This window comes from Chionomys nivalis, chromosome 1 (assembly GCF_950005125.1).
Source record: "Chionomys nivalis chromosome 1, mChiNiv1.1, whole genome shotgun sequence".
Taxonomy (NCBI): Eukaryota; Metazoa; Chordata; class Mammalia; order Rodentia; family Cricetidae; genus Chionomys; species Chionomys nivalis.
This window is the reverse complement of record NC_080086.1, coordinates 174898364-174920930: the sequence shown is the minus strand read 5'-3', so window position 1 is coordinate 174920930 and position 22567 is coordinate 174898364. Positions and strand designations below refer to the sequence as shown.

The 22567-nt window shown below is 42.5% G+C and overlaps 1 protein-coding gene across 5 annotated transcripts in view; it reads right to left on the bottom strand.

Moving 5' to 3' along the window:
* Positions 1 to 4687, bottom strand: part of Znf800 (zinc finger protein 800) — a 48322-nt gene extending 43635 nt beyond the window's left edge. For 2 of the 5 annotated variants that reach the window (XM_057770679.1, XM_057770712.1), the window contains exons 1-2: positions 4071 to 4687; positions 3507 to 3625 (exon numbers count right to left, since the gene is read on the bottom strand). In XM_057770679.1, coding sequence (XP_057626662.1) covers positions 3507 to 3567 — 61 coding nt within the window. In that variant the 5' untranslated portion in view covers positions 3568 to 3625; positions 4071 to 4687. The remainder of the gene's footprint in view (positions 1 to 3506; positions 3626 to 4070) is intronic. The other 3 variants (XM_057770694.1, XM_057770702.1, XM_057770689.1) reach the window with 3 other exon arrangements.
* Positions 4688 to 22567: the final 17880 nt, after the last annotated feature.

Below are 22567 nucleotides of genomic sequence, written 5' to 3'. Positions count from 1 at the left end.
TTTGAGAACACTGACAATAACTGCAGTGATAAAGAATTTAAGACTCCAGAAGATACTCCTGCATGTCAATTGTGTGGCTCTTTACTGAGGTATAATTAAAACAACTAAATGCTCCGGTCTCTTTTCTTCTTCTCTAACATGGTGCTAACAAAATTACCAAAAAAAGGAACTTTGTAATTATTAAATAAGATATAGCAAACTAATCAGAACCCACCCTGGGATAGAGCAGCACCCACATTATCACATACAAACAAGTGCTTTCCTTGCATCAGAAACAATCTTCTCACAAAACCTAAGTCAAACCAGTCTTTAAGAGAACCAACAGCAGAGGTTCGTTAGCAGTCCGTTAGTGCTGAGTTAGGTAGAAGGGTCTCTTTCCAGTAGTTGTGGGTGACAGCAATTGCTAACTATAAGACATAATGAGCTACAAAGAGAAAATCTACCACTGTAGAGAACTAAGGTCTGGCTTTATAAGGGGCAAGAAGCAGAGAATTAAAGAATAGAAAAAATAAATAACAGAAACAGTAAAAGAGCTCTGGGGAGAAACAGACTTTGTCAGAGTTCCTCATTTGGGAGTATGCTCCAGAAGCTTTCTGTAACACACCACTTCCACTGCCATGTGACAATACTTAGCTTCAGAGTTAGAGCAAAGTTCTTACCAACCACCCTCAGGACACTTTCCACTAGAGCACAAACACACCCTGAGACAATATTCTAAGTAAGCCTGATGTCTTGGCTCTGCACGGACACATTTACTTAGTAGACTTGGAAGTGTAGCTCCCACTGTTAAAACAGACTTTTTCATTTAAAATGTATTTGCAAATGGATATGTGTGTGTGTGTATACATATTGATATATCACACACACACATATATGTACCTTTCTAAAATGTTCTCTTATATATCCTGTTGTCTGTTCCAAGATCAGATGATGAGACCCACCCAGGTCATAAACATGTAAAAAAATTATCTCCCTCAACAAAAATCACCCAAACCCTCAGAACATTTTGCTTTACACTCTTCCAAGAGCGCATATCTGTTTTTGTAGTTCTCGCCGGCCTTAAAACAGCTCCTTAAAGATCTTTCTGATGATGATATCTAGGATTTGCTTACCAAAAACTGGAAGTTGGGGGAGTAGCTGGAGAGTAGCAAAGGGAATTGTAGGGAGGTAAAGACAGCAGAAAAAGATTTTCCATGTACTGATAAATGACTACCTGCATGGTGGCTACATCAGAGTCCTTCTACCACTGTACTAAGAATTTGCATATCCTGACAAACTTCTAATGCCACCTCTCACTATAAACTGACCCATTCCATCAAAGCATATGGTCTCTGCAGGAGCATTCTCATCTAAGGTTGCGCCCTCTGTTCCCAATCCAAATGAAGGCAGCCCACTCCTGAAAACCCATTAGAGATGTCTCAACCATCACATGAGCATCCTCCACCTGAGGACATCTTGATCACTACCATGTGATACTTCCTTCAGACCTGGAAACGTCCTCCTCACTCGGCACACACCTTCCTTGAAATACTGACAATGAACTAACCTAAAAATCAGCAAATGCCTAGCTTTCCATTGAAATAAACATCCCAAAGTATTTAGTTCTACCTAAGGAAGCAATATTAATAAGCAGTAACTTTTAGTTATTTTAATTAATGATATTTTAAAGGCATTACACCTTTTAAATACTTAATTACCAATGTGTACTATAAGTCATGTTCAGGATTACCTTATTTATTTGTTTCAATGTATCTCTTCCCACTCAAAAGCTATCTGAAGAAAGCACTGTCTTTCTCACAGTTTATACCCCAATGCCTTGGGTACTACCTGGCACCTAAGACATGCTCAGCAATGACTTGCTAAAGAAATGAATGAGCAAACTAGTAAGTGCTATTCAGCTCCATGCTATGCAATACATCTTCACCTCAGATAAACAAGATGTGCAGCATGCAAGGGCACTGAAGTCAGCCGGGTCAGGAGCGGGATAAAAACAAGGTCCCATCCTGGAGGCACCTGTTTTATTAGGTTAGTACTGTTGTAAACACAACAGACATAAGGCTGGAGCCAAATAGTTACTGTCATGTTCAGCAACATTTTCTTTTTAATTTATTGTTTTTTAATGATCTTTTCTCATTTTACATATCTATCCCAGTTCCCACTCCCACCCCTCTACCCACTCCCCCCACCGTCTCACCATCCTATACCACCCATTCTTCAGAGAGAGTAAGGCAACTAAGTCTGACATCACTCTGAGGCAGGCCCAAGGCCTTCTCCCCTATATTTAGGATGAGCAAGGTATCCCTCCAAAGAGAAAGGGCTCCAAAAAGCCACTTCATGCACTAGGGATAAATCTTGGTCCTACCGCCAGTGGCCCCACAGACTGCCCCATCCACACAACTGTCACCCACATCCAGAGGCCTAGTTTGGTCCTATGCAGGTCCTGTGTTCCCTCCCCCACCCCACACCCATCAGTCCAGGGTCAGTGAGCTGTCACTAGCTCAGGTCAGCTGCTTCCGTGGGTATCACCATCACGGTCCTGACCCCTTTCAACAACGTTTTCTTAACAGGAGTTTCTTCCCCTTTACTACCACCATTTTCCCCTTCTCAAAAAAAATTATTTAAAATAAACTTATGATAAAAATCTAAATACATGAATGTAATTAAAATATTTCAATTAAAAACAAGCCAAAGTAGAAAAAAGCATGCCAACTCTGGTAACTTTGAAGTAAAAAGTGGTAAACAGTTGTCTTTGAACTGGAATAGAATAGCCTTTATTTGTAGTGACAGTATGTTTTCCATGATGCCCTTTTAAGGGCAAAGTTCTAGAACCATCAATAGCTTACAAGTACAATGTCTATCAAATTAAAATTCTCAATGTTCTTCATGAGTCAAAAGTTTTAATATCATAAATTTAACCAAATCACTCCAACTTAAATACCTTAAATATGCTTAAGTACTCCAAGGAATTTACAATACAATAAATTCTATCCAAAACATTTTAAGATGTTTTTAAATGTAAAAAACCCGGTTTCCCTACAAGTGCAATCAACCTTCTTGATCTTCTTGATCCAAACTAAACTTTTGAAGGGATGGGGGGAGGCATCATGCTATGGTTTTAAAAAAAAAAAAAAAAAAAAAAAACTCCATGGGAAACTCATTTTAGTGATAAGCAATTTTCATGAAGATGAGTGCTGGTATTCAACCACCTATTTATCTTTGCCTTTTTCTTCCGTTTTAAACATTCGGAGCGTGGAGTAAACCACTAACTGAAGCCTGAAAAAGGAAAAGCAGCTGACTGGTCTTGTGGAAATGATTGAGAGTGACACTTGCAGCACTTTCTCTGGGGGATCAAGCAAGGGGGATCTCTAGTCTGTCCAGGCTTTCAGCATTACAAGTAGATTTATGCTGGGGAGACAGACCCCCCCCCCCGAGTTAGTAAGGAAACGCTTCTTAAAGACAGCTCTGAAGGAGGAGAGCAAAGACACCAGGCAGGAAAACGGACTTACCTGGTTCGCAGCATCCGTGATGATGGTGGTCAGTTTGACAGTATTTGTCTCTCAAAGGCATTTTTAATGGGTGCGATCTATTTTCTTTTCACTGTGAGAAGCTCTTCATCGCGGCTTGGCTGCGGACAGAAGCACAAACCCGTCACTGTCTCCGAACTTCCTGGGGAGGCAGTGGCTACCAGCACCATAGACCATCAACACCATGCGCCCTCAGCTCTCCCACCCCAAGGCCCGCACCTTCCGCTCGGCCACGAAACCGACGCCCGCCCGGCCTCCAGCCCCAAGTCCCCCCGCACAGGTTCATCGCCCTACCCGGAAACGCAGCGTCCGGCGCGCAGCGCAGCACAGCGCACAGCCAAGGCCTGGCCGGCTGCGCAGGCGGCTGCGGCCTCGCCGGCCGGGGCGGGCGGACGGGCGAGCGAGCGAGCGGGCAAGCGCGCGGAGAGCCGGGCGCGACGAGGCCCCGGCGCGGCCGAGAAGCCCGCGCCCTCCCGCCACGCACGTGCGTCGCGGGGGTCTCCCTGGCGCAGGTCGGGTCCGCGCCGCCAAGTGCGCCCAACTTACTCAACTCCCGGAACGGGCGAGCGGGCGAGCGGGCCGCGGCACCAGCCGGGCGCACGACGCGGCGGAGGGCCCCACCTGGCGCAGCCCCGGCGCACGGCGCGGAACCGAACGGGGCTGCGGCCCGGCGCGCTCCCCAAAGAGTCCCCGGCGGCGCGGACGCGGAAGCGCCACCGCTCACCACGTCCCCGGGCCGCGGTGGCGGCTCAAGGCGGCCCTCCTCGACGCTCCGGGCCGGCGAGCTGGCGGGCGCGCGGGCGCAGGCAGTTGACAGGAGGAACCGCCGGGCGCAGCAGCCGAAGGAGCTGGAACCGGAGCGGGCAGGACCGAGGCGCCCCTCGCCAGGGCAACGGCCGCGCCGAGCCCGGGCTCCCCCTCAGCGCCGCTCCACCTGCAACGGTCCCCCGGGCTTTGGAGAGGGGCGGGGAGCTGCGCGGGGCCCCCACCTGGGGCCTGGCGGGTAGCAGATGCTTCGGGAAACTTTAGGGAAGTCAGTCCCGCTCTCTCTCGGCCGTCCCCCCTCCCCGGTCAGCCCGAGCGACCGCCGTGGAGAGGGTAGGAAGGGGGAAGCAGACAAGTCTCCGGCTGCGACAGGGAGCGACTGACTGACCCCGGACGGAGATGGGGCGAGGGCAGGAAGTGACAAGCTCACGGAGTGGGTGGGGGGAGTGTGGCCGGCACGCCCGGCAGCGCGGCGCGCATGCGCTGGCCGGGCAGCCCCGGTGGGGAGGCGACGCGCGGGGCCGGCCTCGGGGGGAGACCGCGGGGCCGGCGGCGCCGAGGCGGATGGCGGGCCTCGCCGGCGCGCGCCCGTGCGTCCTCCCGCCGACCCGGCGGCTGCGGAGTCCCGGCCCAAGCCCCGGGCCGCGTGCGTCCCGAGGTGTGAGAGCCGCGGGCGCGTCCTCCTCCGGGCACGCGCCGCTCGCTCGCTGGCTCGCTCGGGCACCAAACTGTTGCTCGCGCGCTGCGCTTCGGCCCGCCAGAACCAGGCAGGATTGGGAAGGCGACGGAGAGGAAGTAGGGTAGACTCGGACCGAAAAGGGTGGCAGGTGTTGGCTAGCCAGCAGTTGTCTGTGGTGCCTTCTAGAACTTGGGAGACCAGAGTCGTCTTCGGGCTCTGAGGAGGAAAACGAATGGGCGGAGATGGGTAACCCGAAATTGAAGTTGGTTCACATGGCTAGCACGCACTGTCCTTCTTTAGCCCGAGCATCCATCCTGCTTGGAAAAATCCCCGAATATCGAAGATGACCATGACCGTCTTCTGTCAAATCTGCAACCCTCTGGCTGCTTCTCATGGCGAGTAGCTGCTGCGCCCACCTTGTTCCCAACCCTTGCCCTTGCCAACTTCAAATATGTGTCAGCTATTGGTCAGGATAGTTTAAGAGCGCCCCTTTGCCCTTATCTATCTGAAGATTAATGAAAACCACAATTATCTAACTTGGGCTTCCAGTTTGCGAGCTTCTCTATGTGTTTGGGTTTGGGTTTTTTTTGGGGGGGGAGGGGGAGCGAGGATAGTCTTGCTAAGTCGCTCAGGCTGCCAGGAACTCAGTAATCCAGGTTGACCTTCACCTCGCAAGTCTCCTGCCTTTGCACTGTGCTTCTCAAAGCCCGGGTTACAGGCTAGCCACCATACTCAGATATGTGCTTGTGAAGAAAATCGCCAAAATCCATTTTGAAAATCCCCACCAAAGTTTGTAAACAAATGGAGTTTGTAGGCAAACAGGATTGTTAAATAGACCACTTGCATAGGTAGGTCCTGGCCAATTGGAGCAGAATAGAATAGAAAAATGATCTGCAGTTACACAGTGTATATTCCGATCTTGTCTTCTGCCCCACTGTCAAGAAACGATGCAGAGTGTAGGTCAATATGCTACTTCTATGTGATGATATTATGCAACCACTAAAAACCGTATTAAGGTGGGAAGATGACATTGTCAGTAAAGTGCAAGGAAGCAAGAAAACCTGAGTTTGATCTCAGAACCCATGTTAGAAAAAAATACTATAAGGGTGGAGAGCGGATATGGAAGGACTGGGAAATGTGGGGGATCGGGGTGCATGATGTGAAATTCACAGAGTCAATAAAAAATGATGTGGGGGAAAATACTAAGTTCGTGGTGGCAGTGCACCTGCAGTCCCATGCTAAGGAGGCCAATAGAATCCCGGGGCTTGCTGACCAGTTGGCCTGACCAAACAGATGAGGTCCAGGTTCAGTACGAGACCCAAGAGCAATTGAAGACATACAACATGGACCTTTAACCTATTCACACACAATCCGTATATCCATATATGCACAAAAATTTTCTTCTGTAATATTAGCTGTATGAAACATACTTTAACCAAGATGTATTTTTGAAATGTAATAGATGTTATAATTATAGATGCTTTTGTCTGAATGAAGCATATACGATTTAATAAGAGTTAACAGTCAATAGGAAAACTATAATTTTTCTTCCAGTGTTCCGTAAATAGTTAAAATTCCACTCTTAAATGGCTATAATTATGTGAAATGGAATAAAACAATAAAGCACAAAAATATACATACTACTCAAAATGCAGTGAAAATATGAAAGACAACACTGTCAACCTTGGAGATAGTGTGTGGTAAAATTTGAAATAAAATACTTTTGTTTCAAAAGACATTTTTCCTAATTTTGCATGATTATATTTATCCCATGTATAGAGATAAATACTAAACTTTTATAAGCCAGGGAAGTATTGCGTATGGAAATTTAAGTGCTTGCCAGGTATTAGTTTTAAAACGTGTTTTGTGGAGGCTGGAGAGATGGCTCAGTACTACAGAGCACTTGTCGCTCTTGCAGAGGATCTGGGTTTGGTCCCCAGCACCCACATGGTGTCTCAACTGTAACTCCGGGTACAGATGACTGTAAGTGCAGTGGTACAAGTAACTGGCCATTACTAAAAGGGCCACAGAATTGCTAAGAGAAAATTTTTTAAAAATCTGGAAAGTACAGACAAAATTGAGATGTGAGTAAAACAGATACTCAACACCAAGTCACAGAGTTTTAAAGATGAAAATAAGCCATGGAAAATACCTAGTAAACCTTACTTTGTACCTGGGAAAACAGAGAACCCAAAAATAACAAGTGACCAGTAATAACTGCTTTCCAGACCTAGGTAGCGCCCTACTATAATGACAGGAGTAATAGCTAAGATGTGTTTAGTCCTTAAAATGTTTTCATTTCAAGTACTAACCCTTTTAATTCCATCAGCAAACCAATGATGTTTCCCTTGTCTTCCATTCCACAGTGAAACATTAAAAGAAAAAATTTGCAGCTGACAGGCAGTTGAGCCAACATCTGAAACAATTTGACATAGGAACTCAGAATTTAGCCTCTAGTTTTGTACTGATTCACTATATCATAGCTGTTTGGGGTCAATCACATGGTATGTTGAAGATGACCTTTCACATACCTGCCAGCTGGGAAGAAAGGTCTGTCAAGATACTGTGAACACAGTGGCATAGTGATGCCAGGAGACAAAGGAAGAAGAGTTCAAGGCCATTCTTGTCTACGTAGCAATTTACTACCAGCCTGAGCTACATGAGACCCTGTGTAAATAAAACAAAACTAGTTTGTACATATATGAAGTCCAATGGAGCTGCTAACTCACAAGAACTTCACTGAAATTTCATGGTGCTCTAAAACTTAAATTTTGGATACCAAGAATTATCACCCTACCTTTACAGAGCATATTCACAAACCATCCCAGGTATGAATGTGAACTATACCCCACAGGTCCAGATGTTGAACATTTTCTCTCAAGTTGGTGACCCTGTTTTGGGAGGCGTAAAAACTTGGAGATTCAAGACCTGTCTGGAGGGAGATCTTTGGGGGCATGACAGTGGAGGTTCTCTCTGGTCTCAAGTCCGTTTCTCGGTTTGTCCTTCCATGAGATGAATGATTCTGCCATGTGATTTTGCTACTGTGATGTTTTGAGTCTCAGAGCCAATGAAGCCAGGAAGTGTGAACTGAGAGACCTCTGAAAACCTCCCACTGTTTGCTATCTCAGATATTTGGTCACAGCAATGAATGGTCTAGACAATAAATTATTACAGCCTCAATTTCTTTTTAGATAGAATCTCACTGGCTCAAACTGGTATTCCTTCTTAAAAGTCAAGAAATTCATCCTATAGAGTAACCCAACTTCTATTTTTTATTGATTTTTTATTGAGCTATACACTTTTCTCTGCTCTCTTCCCTGCCTCTTCCCCTCCCCGCTTCAAGCCTCCCCCAAGGTTCCCATGCTCCCAATTTACTCAGGAGATCTTGTCTTTTTCTACTTCCCATGTAGATTAGATCTATGTAAGTCTCTCTGTGTCCTCAATATTGTCTGAGTTCTCTAGGATTGTGGTTTGTAGGCTGTCTTTCTTTGCTTTATGTTTAAAAACCACCTATGAGTGAGTACATGTGATAATTGTCTTTCTGGGTCTGTCTGGGTTACCTCACTCAAAATAATGTTTTCTAGTTCCATCCATTTTCCTGCAAAATTCAAGATGTCATTTTTTTTGCTGTGTAGTACTCCATTGTGTAAATGTACATTTTCCTTATCCATCCTTCAGTCGAGGGGCAATTAGGTTGTTTCCAGGTTCTGGCTATGACAAACAATGCTTCTATGAACATAGTTAAGCACATGTCCTTGTGTCACAATTGAAGATCCTTTGGATCTATACCCAACCGTGGTATTACTGGGTCTTGAGGAAGGTTGTTTCCTAATTTCCTGAGAAATCGCCACACTGACATCCAGAGGGGTTGTACCAGCTTGCATTCCTACCGGCAATGCAGAAGTGTTCCCTTTTCCCCACACCCTCTCCAGCATAGGTTATCATCAGTGTTTTTGATCTTGGCCATTCTTACAGGTGCAAAGTTGTTTTGATTTGCATTTCTCTGATGACTAAGGATGTTGAACATTTCCAAGACCCAACTTATATTTTATGATTTAAAGTTACTCTTATCCTCAGTGTTAGAGACTGAGGCACATTCACACATGTAATTACTGCATACCAAGCTGCCACTGGCGCATCAAGCCATTGTATATGCTCTCAATTTGTAGAGCAGTAATTTGGGTTAGCCTTGTCTGAGTCACCAAGCCTCATCTGGAGGCTTGACCGAGTGTGTCATATAGCTGGCTGTTAGTGCTGTCTGGTGACTGGAATCTCCTCAGTGGAGCCTTTCATCCTCAAGGTGAGTAGCGTGGACTTCCTCATGCAGTAGCAGCATGCCAGGTCAGTCCAGGGAGAGCTATAGGACCTCAGGAGTTACAAAATATCATATCCACCACAAGCTTTTAGTCAAAAGCCCAGCATCCTCCAGCACATTCTCACAAGCAATGTGTAAGGTTCCTGCTTCCCACATCCTCAACAGCAATTGCTCTTATTTTTAATAATATTCATTCTGATGGGGGAGAGAAAACCTTGGTAGTTTTTATTTGCATTACCATGGTGACTGGATGTTTAACATTCATGTATGGATTGGCCATCTTATTTGTATTCTGAGAAGTATATTCATTCTGTTTGTCAATTCATTAACTGGCTTATTTGAGTTTGGGCTTTTGGGGTTTGGTTGGCTGGTTTTTGTTTGTATATTCTAAACTTTAGTCCCTGTCCAATGTGTAGCTGGAAAAGATTTTTCTTCAGTTCCACAGCTGTGTCTTCATGCTGTTCATTTTTTCCTTTGTTATGCAGAGCTTTTTTAATGCAATTCTATTGTAATTATTCCCTCAACTTTTGGAGCCCTTTTCAAAAAGTTCTTGTGTATGGCTTCATTTTGAAATGTTTTCCTCAAGTAGTTTGATAATTTCAGATTTCTTATTCTTTCATTTACTTTTGTACATAATGAGAAATATGAATTTAGTTTCATTCTTATATACATGGATGTCCAGTTTTCCCAGGACCATCTATTAAAATCACTATGGAAATTCCACAAAAACTAAATATTGAACTATCTTGGGATTCACCTATACCACTCCCAGAAATATATTCAAAGGAATCTAAGCATATTATAGAGACATCTGTTCATCACGTTTCTCGTGATACTGTGCATTGTTGCTAAGTTAGGGAATCAGCCTAGATGTCCACCAACAGATGGATGAAGAAAATGTACATATTGCAATGGGAATGTGTTTTAGCTGTAAAGAATGAAATGTCAGTTGCAGACTAGACTGGAACTAGGGATCATTACATGAAAGAGCTGGCACATGTTCTGGCACATGTTTTCTCATGTGTAGAATACAGATATTAATACATGCACACATAGGGATAGGTATGGAGAGAGCGGGGATAAAAAATGAAGACTGAAGGGAAGGGGCCTACGAAAATTAGAGGATAATGTAAGTTATGAGACACAAAAGCCAAACAGGGAAATAGGATGTAGGGATGAACCAGAATAGAATTTAATAATACATATTTATGATATGCCATAGTGAAGCATGTTTCTATGACAATTTAAAAAGTTTACAGAATATTAAATGCACATCCTCCAGGTAAATACTCTCACACCACTGTGGTCCTTATCTGCCTCCTGAGGACCACTGGCCTGAGCACCCCATGTAGTCACCCCCACCTCTGTTGCAATTCCACCAATACATATCTCCCTTGGGTAATACCACTCACTCTCACTTGGAGCCTAGCCCCTGACACCTAAGGACCACCTGTAAAACACTGTGAACCTTCTACACACTTCTGAGAATCGGCAACAAAAATCTTCTACACCTTCAGAAGGTTTGCTCTTGTGCTCTCAAGTCCACCTGACCCTAGCTGAGCAAGGACCACTTCTGATAACCATATTTGTACATCTTTGAGTGGCCCTAAGACTGAACTCAATCACCACTCAGCTGTCCCATTGCCTGACAAGTTGTCATAACAGGCAAAATATCAATCCAACAAAGGTAGGACAGATAAAAACCACAACCAGTGACCTAACTCCAGATGCCTAAGTCTCAGCACAAAACACGATGTGAAGAACTAAGGCATTATGTCTGCTCTTAAATAAATAGTACTCCCATAGTAATGCCCCTAAGCAAAGCAAATTACATGACTCACACACTGATTTCAAAATGCAATTATAAATGTATTCAGAGAACTCAGAGTGTATGATGCTGAAGTGGACACAAAAGTTAGGAAAATGAAATATAATAAAATAGTTTTTGAAGTGCAAACTAAAAACTGGAAAAATTCAGTAAGTCAAATGAAAAGCTCAGTGAAGAAATTCACCATCAGAGTGATCCAGGTGGTCGGCAGAATATCAGGACTTGAAGAAAGAAGAAAAAGTAGAGGACCAGGATCACTCATTCGAAGTAAATGTAAAATTTAAAAAAAAAAAATGAATGGAACATACAGAAACCCTGGGATACTACTTTAAAAACTAACTATATAGATATAGATGTAGCTATATATAGATATATATAGATAGATATGGAGGAGAAGAAACCCAGATTAGGTCAAAGGCACAAAATATTTTCAACAAAGTCATAGAAGAGAAGTTCCTGAGTTCTAAAGAGATGCATGTCAATATTCAAAAAGTATATAGAACACCAAATAAAAACTCCACGTGTAAAATACTTGAAGAATTAAGTGTACAAAACAAAAAGATATTCAAACCACAAGAGCTAAAGACCAAGTCACATGTAAAGGAAAACCATCAATAGAACAGCTGGGTTTTTTATTTTATTTTTTTAAAAGAAAGCAAACTATCTTCTTTCAAGCCGGGCGATGGTGGCGCACGCCTTTAATCCCAGCACTCGGGAGGCAGAGGCAGGCGGATCTCTGTGAGTTCGAGACCAGCCTGGTCTACAGAGCTAGTTCCAGGACAGGCTCAAAAAGCCACAGAGAAACCCTGTCTCGGAAAAAAAAAAAAAAAAAAAAAAAAAAAACTATCTTCTTTCATTTTACATACCAATCCCAGTTCCCACTCCCTCCCCTCCTCCCAGTCCCTCCACTTCCCCCATCCACTCCACAGAGAGGGTAAGATGCATTGCTTGAGGAAGTACTAAGGCCGTCCCTACTACATCTAGGCTGAGCAAGGTATCCATCAAAAGAGAATGGATTCCAAAACGCCAGTACAAGCAGTAGAGATAAATGCTGGCAGCATACAACTGTCAACCACATCCACAGGGTCTAGTTTAGTCCTGCGCTGGTTCCTTCCTGTCCAGCTCCCATTAGCTCAGGTGCCCCCATCATGCTCTTGACGTCTTTGTTCATATTCTCACTTCTTCCACTCTTGAACTGGACTTTGGGAGCTCAGTCCAGTGATCAACTGGGATCTCTGCCTCTGTTTCCATCAATTTCTGGATAAGGTTCTATGGTGACATTTAATATAGTCATCAGTCTGACTATAGGGCAAGGCCAGTTCAAGCACCCTCTCCAGTACTGCTTAGAGTCTTAGCTGGGGTCATCATTGTGGATCCCAGGGAATTTCTCTAGTTCCAGGTTTCTTGCTAGCCCCATAAGTGACTCTTCAATCAAAATATCTCTTTCCTTGCTCTTATCTCTGTCCTTCCATCTTGACTATCATGTTCCCTCAAGGTCTCCTGCCTTCCCTTCTCCTCTCCTCCTCCCCTTCTGTCCTCCCCTCTCCCCCCATTCCCATGCTCCCAATTTTGTCAGGAGATCTTGTCTATTTCCCCTTCCCAGGGGGATCTATATATGTTTTTCTTAGGGTTCTCCTTGTTACTTAGCTTCTCTAGGGTCATAGACAATAGGCTCATTATTCTTTGCGTTGTACCTAGTATCCACTTATGAAAGAGTACATACCATGTTCATCTTTCTAAGTCTGCGTTACCTCACTCAGGATGGTGTTTTCTAGTTTCACCTGTTTGCACGCAAAATTCAAGATGTGATTGTTTTACTGCTAAGTAGTACTCTAATGTATAAATGGGCCACATTTTCTTTATCCATTCTTCAATTGAGGGGTATCTAGGTTATTTCCAGGTTCTGGCTATTACAAATAATGATGCTATGAATTAGGTTGAACAAACATCCTTGTAGTGTGATTGAGCACCCTTTGGGTATATGCCCAAGAGTGGTATTGCTGGTTTCTGAGGCAGGTTGATTCCCAATTTTCTAAGAAACCACAATACTGATTTCCAGAGTAGTTTGTACAAGTTTGCATTCCCACCAGCAATGGAGGAGTATTTCCCTTATTCCATATCTCTCCAGCATAAATTATCATTGGTGGTTTTGTTCTTAGCCATTCTGACAGGTGTAAGGTGGCATCTCAGAGTTGTTTTGATTTGCATTCCCCTGATGGCTAAGGATGTTGAACATTTCTTTACGTGTCTTTCGGCCATTTGGGATTCTTCTGTTGAGAATTTTCTATTTAGATAGGTACCCCATTTTTTAATTGGATTATTTGGTATGGTGAAGATCTTTTCCTATTCAGTAGGCTGCCTTTTTGTCTTATTGACTGTGTCCTTTGCTTTATAGACGCTTCTCAGTTTCAGGAGGTCCCATTATTAATTGTTGCTCTCAGTGTCTGTGATACTGGTGTTGTAGTTAGGAAGTGGTCTCCTGTGCCAATGCATTAAAGGCTACTTCCCACTTTCTCTTCAGTCAGGTTCAGTGTGGATTTATATTGGATTTATATTGAGGATGTTGATCCATTTGGACTTGAGTTGGGGATAGATATGGATCTATTTTCATTTTTCTACATGTTGACATCCAGTTATGCCAGCACCATTTGTTGAAGATGCTTTTATTTCCATTGTATAATTTTAGCTTCTTTGTCAAAAATCAGGTGTTCACTGGTGTGTGGATTAATATCTGGGTCTTTTATTTGATTCCATTTGTCAACCTCTCTGTTTTTATACCAATCCCAAGCTGTTTTCATTACTGTAGCTCTGTAATAGAGCTTGATGTCAAGGATGGTAGTGCCTCCGGAAGTACCTTTATCGTATGGGATTGTTTTGGATATCCTGGGTTTTTTTTATTTTTCCATATGGAGTTGAGTATTGTTCTTTCAAGGTCTGTGAAGAATTATGTTGGGATTTTGATGTGGATGCATTGAATCTATAGTTTGCTTTTGGTAGGATTGCCATTGTTATTATATGGATCCTACCTATCCAAGAAAATAGGAGAAATTTCCATTTTCTGGTATCTTCTTCAATTTCTTTCTTCAAAGACTTAGAGTTCTTGTCGAACAGGTCTTTTACTTCTTTGGTTAGTGTTATCCCAAGATATTTTATGTTATTTGTTGCTATTGTGAAAGGTGATGTTTCTTTGATTTCTTTCTCAGCTTCTTTATCATTTATATATGGGGAGGGGGGGCTGCTGACTTTTTTGAGTTGATTTTGTAACCTGCCACATTACTGAAGGTACTTATCAGCTGTAGAAGTTCCATGGTAGAGTTTTGGTGTCATATATATATACATATATATATATATACATATATTCTACAAATAACAAAAATTTGACCTCTTCCTTTCCAATTTGACTCCCCTTGATCTCATTTTGTTGTATAGTTGCTATAGTCAGAACTTCAAGAACTATGCTGAAGAGATATAGAGAGAGTGGTCAGCTTTGTCTTCCTCTGTGTATATATTATGACTTCCAGTTTGGTGTTTTTATGGTATTTCTGAGCATGTGCGTGAGAGTGGACCTTTGAGCATATATCTGTTTCTTGGGTATTTTCTTGGATTTTTTTCCTTCTTTTTGTTTTTGTCCTAGTACAGTATGTCAGTTTTTATTTTATCTTATTACATTTTATTTTATTATTATCCCTTAGAAACTTATTTGCTTTCTAATGAGAGACATAAGGGGGTGAAAGGAGATGTGGGGAGTAACTGGGAATATAGAAGAGAGGAAACAGTAAGCAAGATATTTTATGTGAGAAAAAAATCCATTTTCAATAGAAAGAAAACAATAAATAAATAAATAAATAAATACACTTTGAGTTTCATCTAACCCCAGTCGGGATATCTAAAATTAAAAGAAGAAAATCACAACAAAGCTGCTATTGATAGGGAAAGGGGTGCTCTGCACTGTTGGTGGGAGTGTAAATTGTTGCCGCAGCTATAGAACGCAATGTGGGTATTCCTCAAAAAGCAAGAAAATCTACCAAATGATTCAGCTTGAACACGCTTGCATATATGCCCAAAGGACTGTGTTTCGGCTACAGAGACGGCTGTCCGTCCATGTTCGTTGTTGCTCTGTCCGCAATCGCCAGGAGACGGAAGCAGCCTCAGTCTCCATCGACTTAGAGATGCGTAACGAAAGTGGGTGTATTGACACAGTGCAATGTTACTTAGCTGTTAAGAAAAGTGAAATGTGCTGGTAAATTTAGAGCTAGACATAATTCTTAGTGGAATAACCCAGACCAGAAGAACAAATAGATTCCCTGTCTTATGTGTATACCAGCTTTGAATCTTTAGATGTATATGTTTGAATTGGAGTACCCGTCCTGAATCCTATTCAGGAAAATAGGGAGCATTGGGACGGTCTAAGGGAGGGGAGATAGAACACCAGAGGAAATACGTAGAGTGGGGGATGGGAGTACAGGGTAAAGAAAGGAATATGAGAAAGGGTAGCTAACACTAAAGACCTTTGAAATACCATATAGAATTCCACTACTGTAGAGGATTCCTAAAATATAAGCATATACGTATATGAAAAGAATTTTTTTCAGATGTTTCTTTAAAGAAAAGAGAGAGAACATGAACACATGGTGAATTTTGTACGTAGTGAGTTTGAAGCCAACCTAGGCTGCATGAGACTCTGTCTCGAAAAATCTAACAAATAAAATCTACTAGGGACTGGACAGATGGCTCAGTGGTTAAGAGCACTGGATGCTCTTCCAGAGGACCCAGCTTTGGTTCCCAGCATCTATACGGTGGCTCAGAACTGTTGGTAACCCCAGTTCCAAAGGATCCAGCACTCTCTTCCAGCCTCCAGACACTGCATGCACATATACACATGCAGCCAAAATACCCATGCAGTAAAACAAAAATAAATTTAAAACAAAAAAGAATTTAAATGGCATTACACTGTAACACAGAGCATAATAACCCTCCTAGATACTGTAAGTTATCAAATTAAAAGTCCAGTGCCTGCAATGAGTTATTTCTTTTGTAGTTGTTGGTCTGAGGGGTCTATAACTCATGCATTACAGGTCATTGCTCTTGGTTGCCCTCCAGAATTTGACAGTAAGGCCATGTTGCTGAAGATGCCACATACTTGAATCACACAGCATGGAGAAATCAAGCTGGTACTGGCCTAGAAGCTTTATTTCTGCTGATAGCTCTCAGTGGCAGAAGGTGTTGTGCATGTTACCAGGGGAGAAAGGAATCATCGTTCTTATATGTTTGTCAACTGTGAAAGCTAAGCAACAACTTCCTTGGCAAAAGAATCTTTCGGATGCAATAATGGCATGAATGCCATGCACAACTAGCTGCTTTCAGATAGGACTGAAGGCCCACTCCACAGCACAGTAGTTACTCCTGGTGCTGTCAGTGGGGACTAGAACCTGTGCCTAGACGAGCAACATGCCCAAAGGGAGAATCTGCTGCTTTTATTCTGCTAAGTGGACACAGTCTTAAACCAACTTCTAAGGTTTATTATATCCATAAATTCATGTACCTCTCAACCTCATCAGAGAAGCTTCTTTTTGCAGTGGAGAGCAGTTGACACAGAATCCCAGACAGGTCAACATGCAGAGAATAAGAGACTGTGAAATGTGCAGCCATGAATGGGACATTGTACCCTCTCTACCCAAGACTCAGAGATTATTGCAGAAAGGGAGAATCAAAAAGCATAAGAGACAGAGGAGCAGATGACTGCAGCCGAACAGTATTTTCTGGACCCAGCAGGACTGTTGCACAGATGAACTAGGATGATTGTGACGATCTGCACAAGATTGGGCAAACCAAAACCCCAGCATGGACAGAGGATGGGTCTCATGAAGTCCCACCTCCTAGCTGAAGAGCTATTGGTGGCTACTGGACAAGGGAGAGAAACTTTTCTTCCAGGATGGGACATCTGAGAAGCTACCCATGGTTCAGCGGATGGCAGTACATCCCTGTACATACTGGCAGCATTAAGTCTACTTAGTGCATTCTGAAAATATATACATCAAATTGGTAGGAAAATCATGGTTGGGGGTTGAGAGGAGACAAAGGGGAAAGAATAGGGAATACTCTTGATCAAAATGCATTATATTCATGTATGAAATTCACAAACATTAAAAAACTGAAAATTGTTATAATGGCATTTTTCATTAGTAACTCTATTATAATCTAATCATAATAATAGAAAATCCCTCACTAAATTCAGACAATATATTTTTCTCCCTGAACCCTCACAAAGACTCTGAGTTAGATAGTATCCACTTACAAATAAGGAAACACCATGTCTGAGCTAGCATTAAATCCCAAGGTTAGAGGTTGTACTTCAAGTTACCTGTAATCTGATGGTTCCTAAAATTTTAGCTACCACTCAGACTTGTTGTTGGAGCCAATGAGCTGTGTTTCTAACTACTCACGAAAAAGTCGACGTGAACTTCCCCAGGCATCTCAAAATAAACATTACCAAAACTAAGTTTACTCTCTCACCAGACCTGTTCTTCCCCTTCCTTGGTTTAATAACAGTGTTGCTATCCACTCAGCCACAGCAAGGCAGAGTTCTGACTCCAGGAAACATTGAGAGCTGTAAAGCAACAAAAGTTACTGGTACAAGATCTCTCTTGGTTATAAAAATAAAATTTTCTGACCAAATATGCACAATCATTATTTTTACCCAAAACTTCATTCCTAAGCCATTGAAATAATCACCACTTTGGTCCTGCTAACCACCAATCACTTTAATATTCCTCCACCATTCAACACACACAGTTACAGCCCAAGGAACTCTAATGATACTGCCCGAATTTTTTTTTTTTTTTTTTGAGAGGATCTCACAATATATCCCAGACTGGCCTTCAACTCACAATCCTCTTGCCTTGGGCTCCCAAATAGAATTATGCCCAGCTTCAAAGTCCCTCTTGACTGCCAACTACACACGTATTTAAGATAGATACTGACAAGAAGCACTTGTTTCAAATACTGATTGTTTTGGAGGCAGTAAAACTTGGGAGTTCTATCTCCAAGGTTTTATTTTATTTCTGGTTTTGGTTTCGGTTTCGGTTTTCTATCCTAAGCAGGTGAGAACTTTTCTCAAGGTTCAGTGACCTCCGCTAATTTTAGGGTTATGAAAATCAGTTGATAAAGAAAACCCCAACAGAGCTGGAGGACAGTGCACACTATATGATGCTGTACCTTGTACCCCCACAACTGCACATGCTCTGTCCTCAAAACACAGTGAATTTCTCATCCTTTGGAGAACTTGAAGCTAAGGGTAGGAGAGGAATGTAGGACACAGAACTTTAGAGGAAGAAATAGGACAGAGGTATTAGCTATGTGAGTATTTCTGATCACATTCTACCAATGTGTGCACACTTAAATAGGAAATAAGTGGACCCTCATGGAACTGAAAAGTCGTATGGCAAAGAACACCATCGTTCAAACAAAATGGTAGGCTACAGGATAAAAAAAAGATTTTTTACTAACTACCAATCTGATAGAGGGCTAATGTCCAAAATATATAAAGAACTCAAAAAAACGGACATTAAGAAAACAGACAACCCAATTTTAAAAAACATGAGGCACAGATCTAAATAGAATTCTCAAATGAATGAGAAGAACTTAAAGAAATGTTCCATATCCATAGTCATTCAAGAAATGCAAATCAAAACTACTCCAAGATTTCATCTTAGACTAGTCAGGATAACCAAGACCAATAACACAAATTACAGCTCACGCTGAGAGGCTCTGGAGTAAGGGAATTCTCATCCATTGCTGTTAGGAGTGCAACCTTGTACAGTCACTGCTGAAGTCAGTGTGGCAGTTCTGCAGGAAGCTAAGAAAAAAACCTACCTAAAGATTCAGCTATACCACTCGGCCTTATACCCAAAGAACACCTTGTCCTACCACAGAGACATTTGCTTAACCATGTTCATTGCTGTTCTATTCATAACAGCCAGAAAGAGGAAACAGCCTAGATATCCACCAATAGATGAATAATAAAGAAAAATGGTACATTTACAAAATGGAGCATTACTGGTCTGTTGAAAAAAGTGGTATGGTGGTGCACACCTTTAGTCCCAGCACTCAGGAGGCAGAAGCAGGTGGATCTATGTGAGCTCAAGGCCAGTCTGGTCTATAAAGCGAGTTCCAGGACAACCAGAGCTACACAGAGAAACCTTGGCTTGAAAAACCAAAAATAGAAGAGGAGGAGGAGAAGAACAAGTGTAGTGCTATGTTATTTGTATTTTGATAAATAAATCTTTCCTGAAAACCAGGGGCAAAGCTAAAGCCCCTAGAGGTCAGGTAATGGTGACACACACCTTTAATCCCTGGATTTGGGAGACAGAGTCAGCTGGATCTCTGTGAGTTCAAGGCCACCCTGGGCTACACAAGATCAATGCAGAAACAAATCCAGGTGGTGACAGCCTACACTTTTAATCCCAGTCCTAGGGAGTCACACACCTTTAATCCCAGCACTAGAGGGAATATAAAATGGGAGGAGAGAGGCTTAGTCTGCTTAGTTTACAGTCACCTGACTTTGGTAGAGGTAAGACTTCTCCAGTGGCTCGACTGCTTTGTTCATCTGGTTTTCAGGCCGAACCCCAATTTATGCCTCTGGATTTTTATTTTCCATGCTACAAACAATAAATAGAACTAGAAAAAATTATGCTGAATGAGATAACCCAGACCTAAAAGGACAAATATGCAAATCTGGTAAATATTTGCTTATATGTAGATGTTAGCTATTAAAGTCTTCAATAAGTAAGCTGTAATCCATATAGCCACAGAGGCTAAGTATAGAGTAAGAGAATATGGGGGAGGCATGGAGCTCCCTAGAAAGGGGAAATCAAATAGACAGTTATGGGTGGACTGGGGTAGGAACAAGAGAATCAAACTGGAAGGAGGGGCAGACACAAGAAGGGACAGCTAAAACTAAGGGCCATTGGAGGGGTTACATGGAAATCTAATGCAGTAGAATCTTTCCAAAATATACACATGTATGAAAGCGATCTAAATGAAATTGCCAAATAATAGGCCAGAACCCTAACTGGAAATCTCTCACCACCAAATGAAGCTTCCAGTGCTGGGAATGGGTTACAACTACTCAAGTTGTAGGCTAAAGGGTTCCCATGGAAACCCCAAATGATCGAGGCTATTGTCAACGCTATTGGTTGCCCTCCACAGACTTACAGTCAGGCCTGAAAACAACACCCACACAACCCATTGAGCACAGAGAAGTCGAGCTCATGCCAACATAGAGCCTTCACCCTTATAGTGTTCATGCTAGGGCAAGGTACTCAGCATGCAACTAAAGGAGAAAGGTAAACACCAGCCCAGCTGCAAACCCTCCAATTTACAATGATGACTTGCCTTGAAATTTTGCAGATAGGCCAAGGAACAAAGACTACTGTTCTCCTAAAGAAATGTGGCCATGAAATGACTACATATGACATCTACTCTACACATAGATCGGTGCCTTGATCAGCCATCATCAACAAAGCTTCCTCCTTCAGTAGATGGGAACAAATACAGACACCCACTGCCAGACACTGTGCAGAGTGAGTCACACTCAGTCCCAAATGAGCTATCTCCATCAAATGACTCCCCTCAAGTCTCAAACTACTAAAGAAGAAGCAGAAAGAGTGTTAGAGTCAGAGGGGATGGAGGATTCCAAGTAAGCAAGTCCTTCTAAGCACACAGAACCAATGTACTTGTGAACTCCCAGAGACTAAGGCAGCATGCACGTGGCTTTCAAGAGTTTATGCCAGATGGGTCCTAGTACTGAGAGGGGACACAATCCCACATCCCTAATCCAGAGATATCTCCAATTTAAAAAAATATAACATTAGGTTTCTTCAACAGAGTCTCACTGTATGCAAACCACTTTTAAGGCCAGATTCCATGCCCAGCAGTAAATGCCAGCACAAAAGGTGCCCAATAACATCTCTGATGTACTTTGTCTCGTGATGTTTTGTCAGGGCGTGTTTATTTGTACCTTGCAGATCCTTTGCATATATATTCTGAGTTCCAGTTTTGCGTTTTTCTGGGATTTCTGTGTGTACAAAAGTGTGTCTATGTGTTTCTTGTGTTTTTTCTTTGGCTTTTTCCCTGTTTGTTTGTTCATTTGCTCTATCCTGTTTTTCTTTTATCTTTTATTTTATTATTATTCTTTAGATGCCTGTTTATTTTCTAATGAGAGGAAGAAAGGGTATGGATTAGGATGGGAAGGGAGGTGGGTAGAATCTTGGGGGATTTGGGTGAGGTGAAACCATAATCAGAGTAAATTGCATTTTATCCTGATTTTATTCTGATATATTTTCAATGAGAGAAAAGTAGAAGTTTTAGAAGGTTGGGCCTCGCTGAAGGAAACCAATGACTGGGAGCATACTTTTGAGTACTGTAATTGGTTCTCTTTATCTGCCATGAGATAAATCTTCTCATTGCCACAGTGTTCTGTCTCAGCATCCCTGGGGCCAAGGGCTGTGATCTGTCAGCCACAGTGACAACAGAGCCCTCACTACACACCTCCCACTGAACCTTCAAACACAAAGCTCTCCCCCAGTCCTGTCAAACAGGCCGCATTCCATCACTTTTTTCCAGGAGTCTTTACTGAGAGAAGGATGTCATTTGCTCTAATGTAACAGCATGACCAACAAATTTAGAAGACTTAACACTGATGTAGAGCTGTTATTCCACCTACAGTCTCTATCATAAATATGATAATGCCTCTCATCATTCTCCAGGCTTTGCTGTCATTTCTGTAGTTCTCTTGATGGAGGGCCCAATGTGGACACGTTGTCATTGCATCTGATGTCCTTTAACCCATAACAGTTCTTTGGCCTTTCTTGGCCTTCATGACATTTGAAAGAAACTTTTGAAGCAAACTGCCTTATAGAATGAGTCACTTTGGATTGATCTGATGGTTCTTCATGACTAGATTGAGTTCATGCACTTCTTAAAAAGTAGAAGATAGATCTTTCTCAGGTTGTCACATGCAAGAGTGACATGATATCTATTTGATATTAAACTTGATCACTGACTCTAAGGCAGTGGTTCTCAACCTTTCTAATGCTGCAACCCTTTAATACAGTTCCTCTTGTTGTGGTGACCCCAACCACAAAATTATTTTGTTACTACTTCATAACTGTAATTTTGCTACTGTTATGAATCATAATGTAAATATCTGATATTCAGTATATCTAATATGCAACCCCAGTAGGGGTCATGTGTTGTGGAATATTCCTTTACACTGGGTGAATATATGTCACTACGATTGGTTTAATAGAAAGCTAAATGGCCAATAGCTAGGCAGGATTTCAGGGCAGAGAGAATGCTGGGAAGAAGAAGGTGGAGTTGCCAGCTGGAGGGAGAAGATGCATAGAGCGCAGAGAGTAAAGGCAATCAAACCACATGAGAGAACATAGATTAAAATA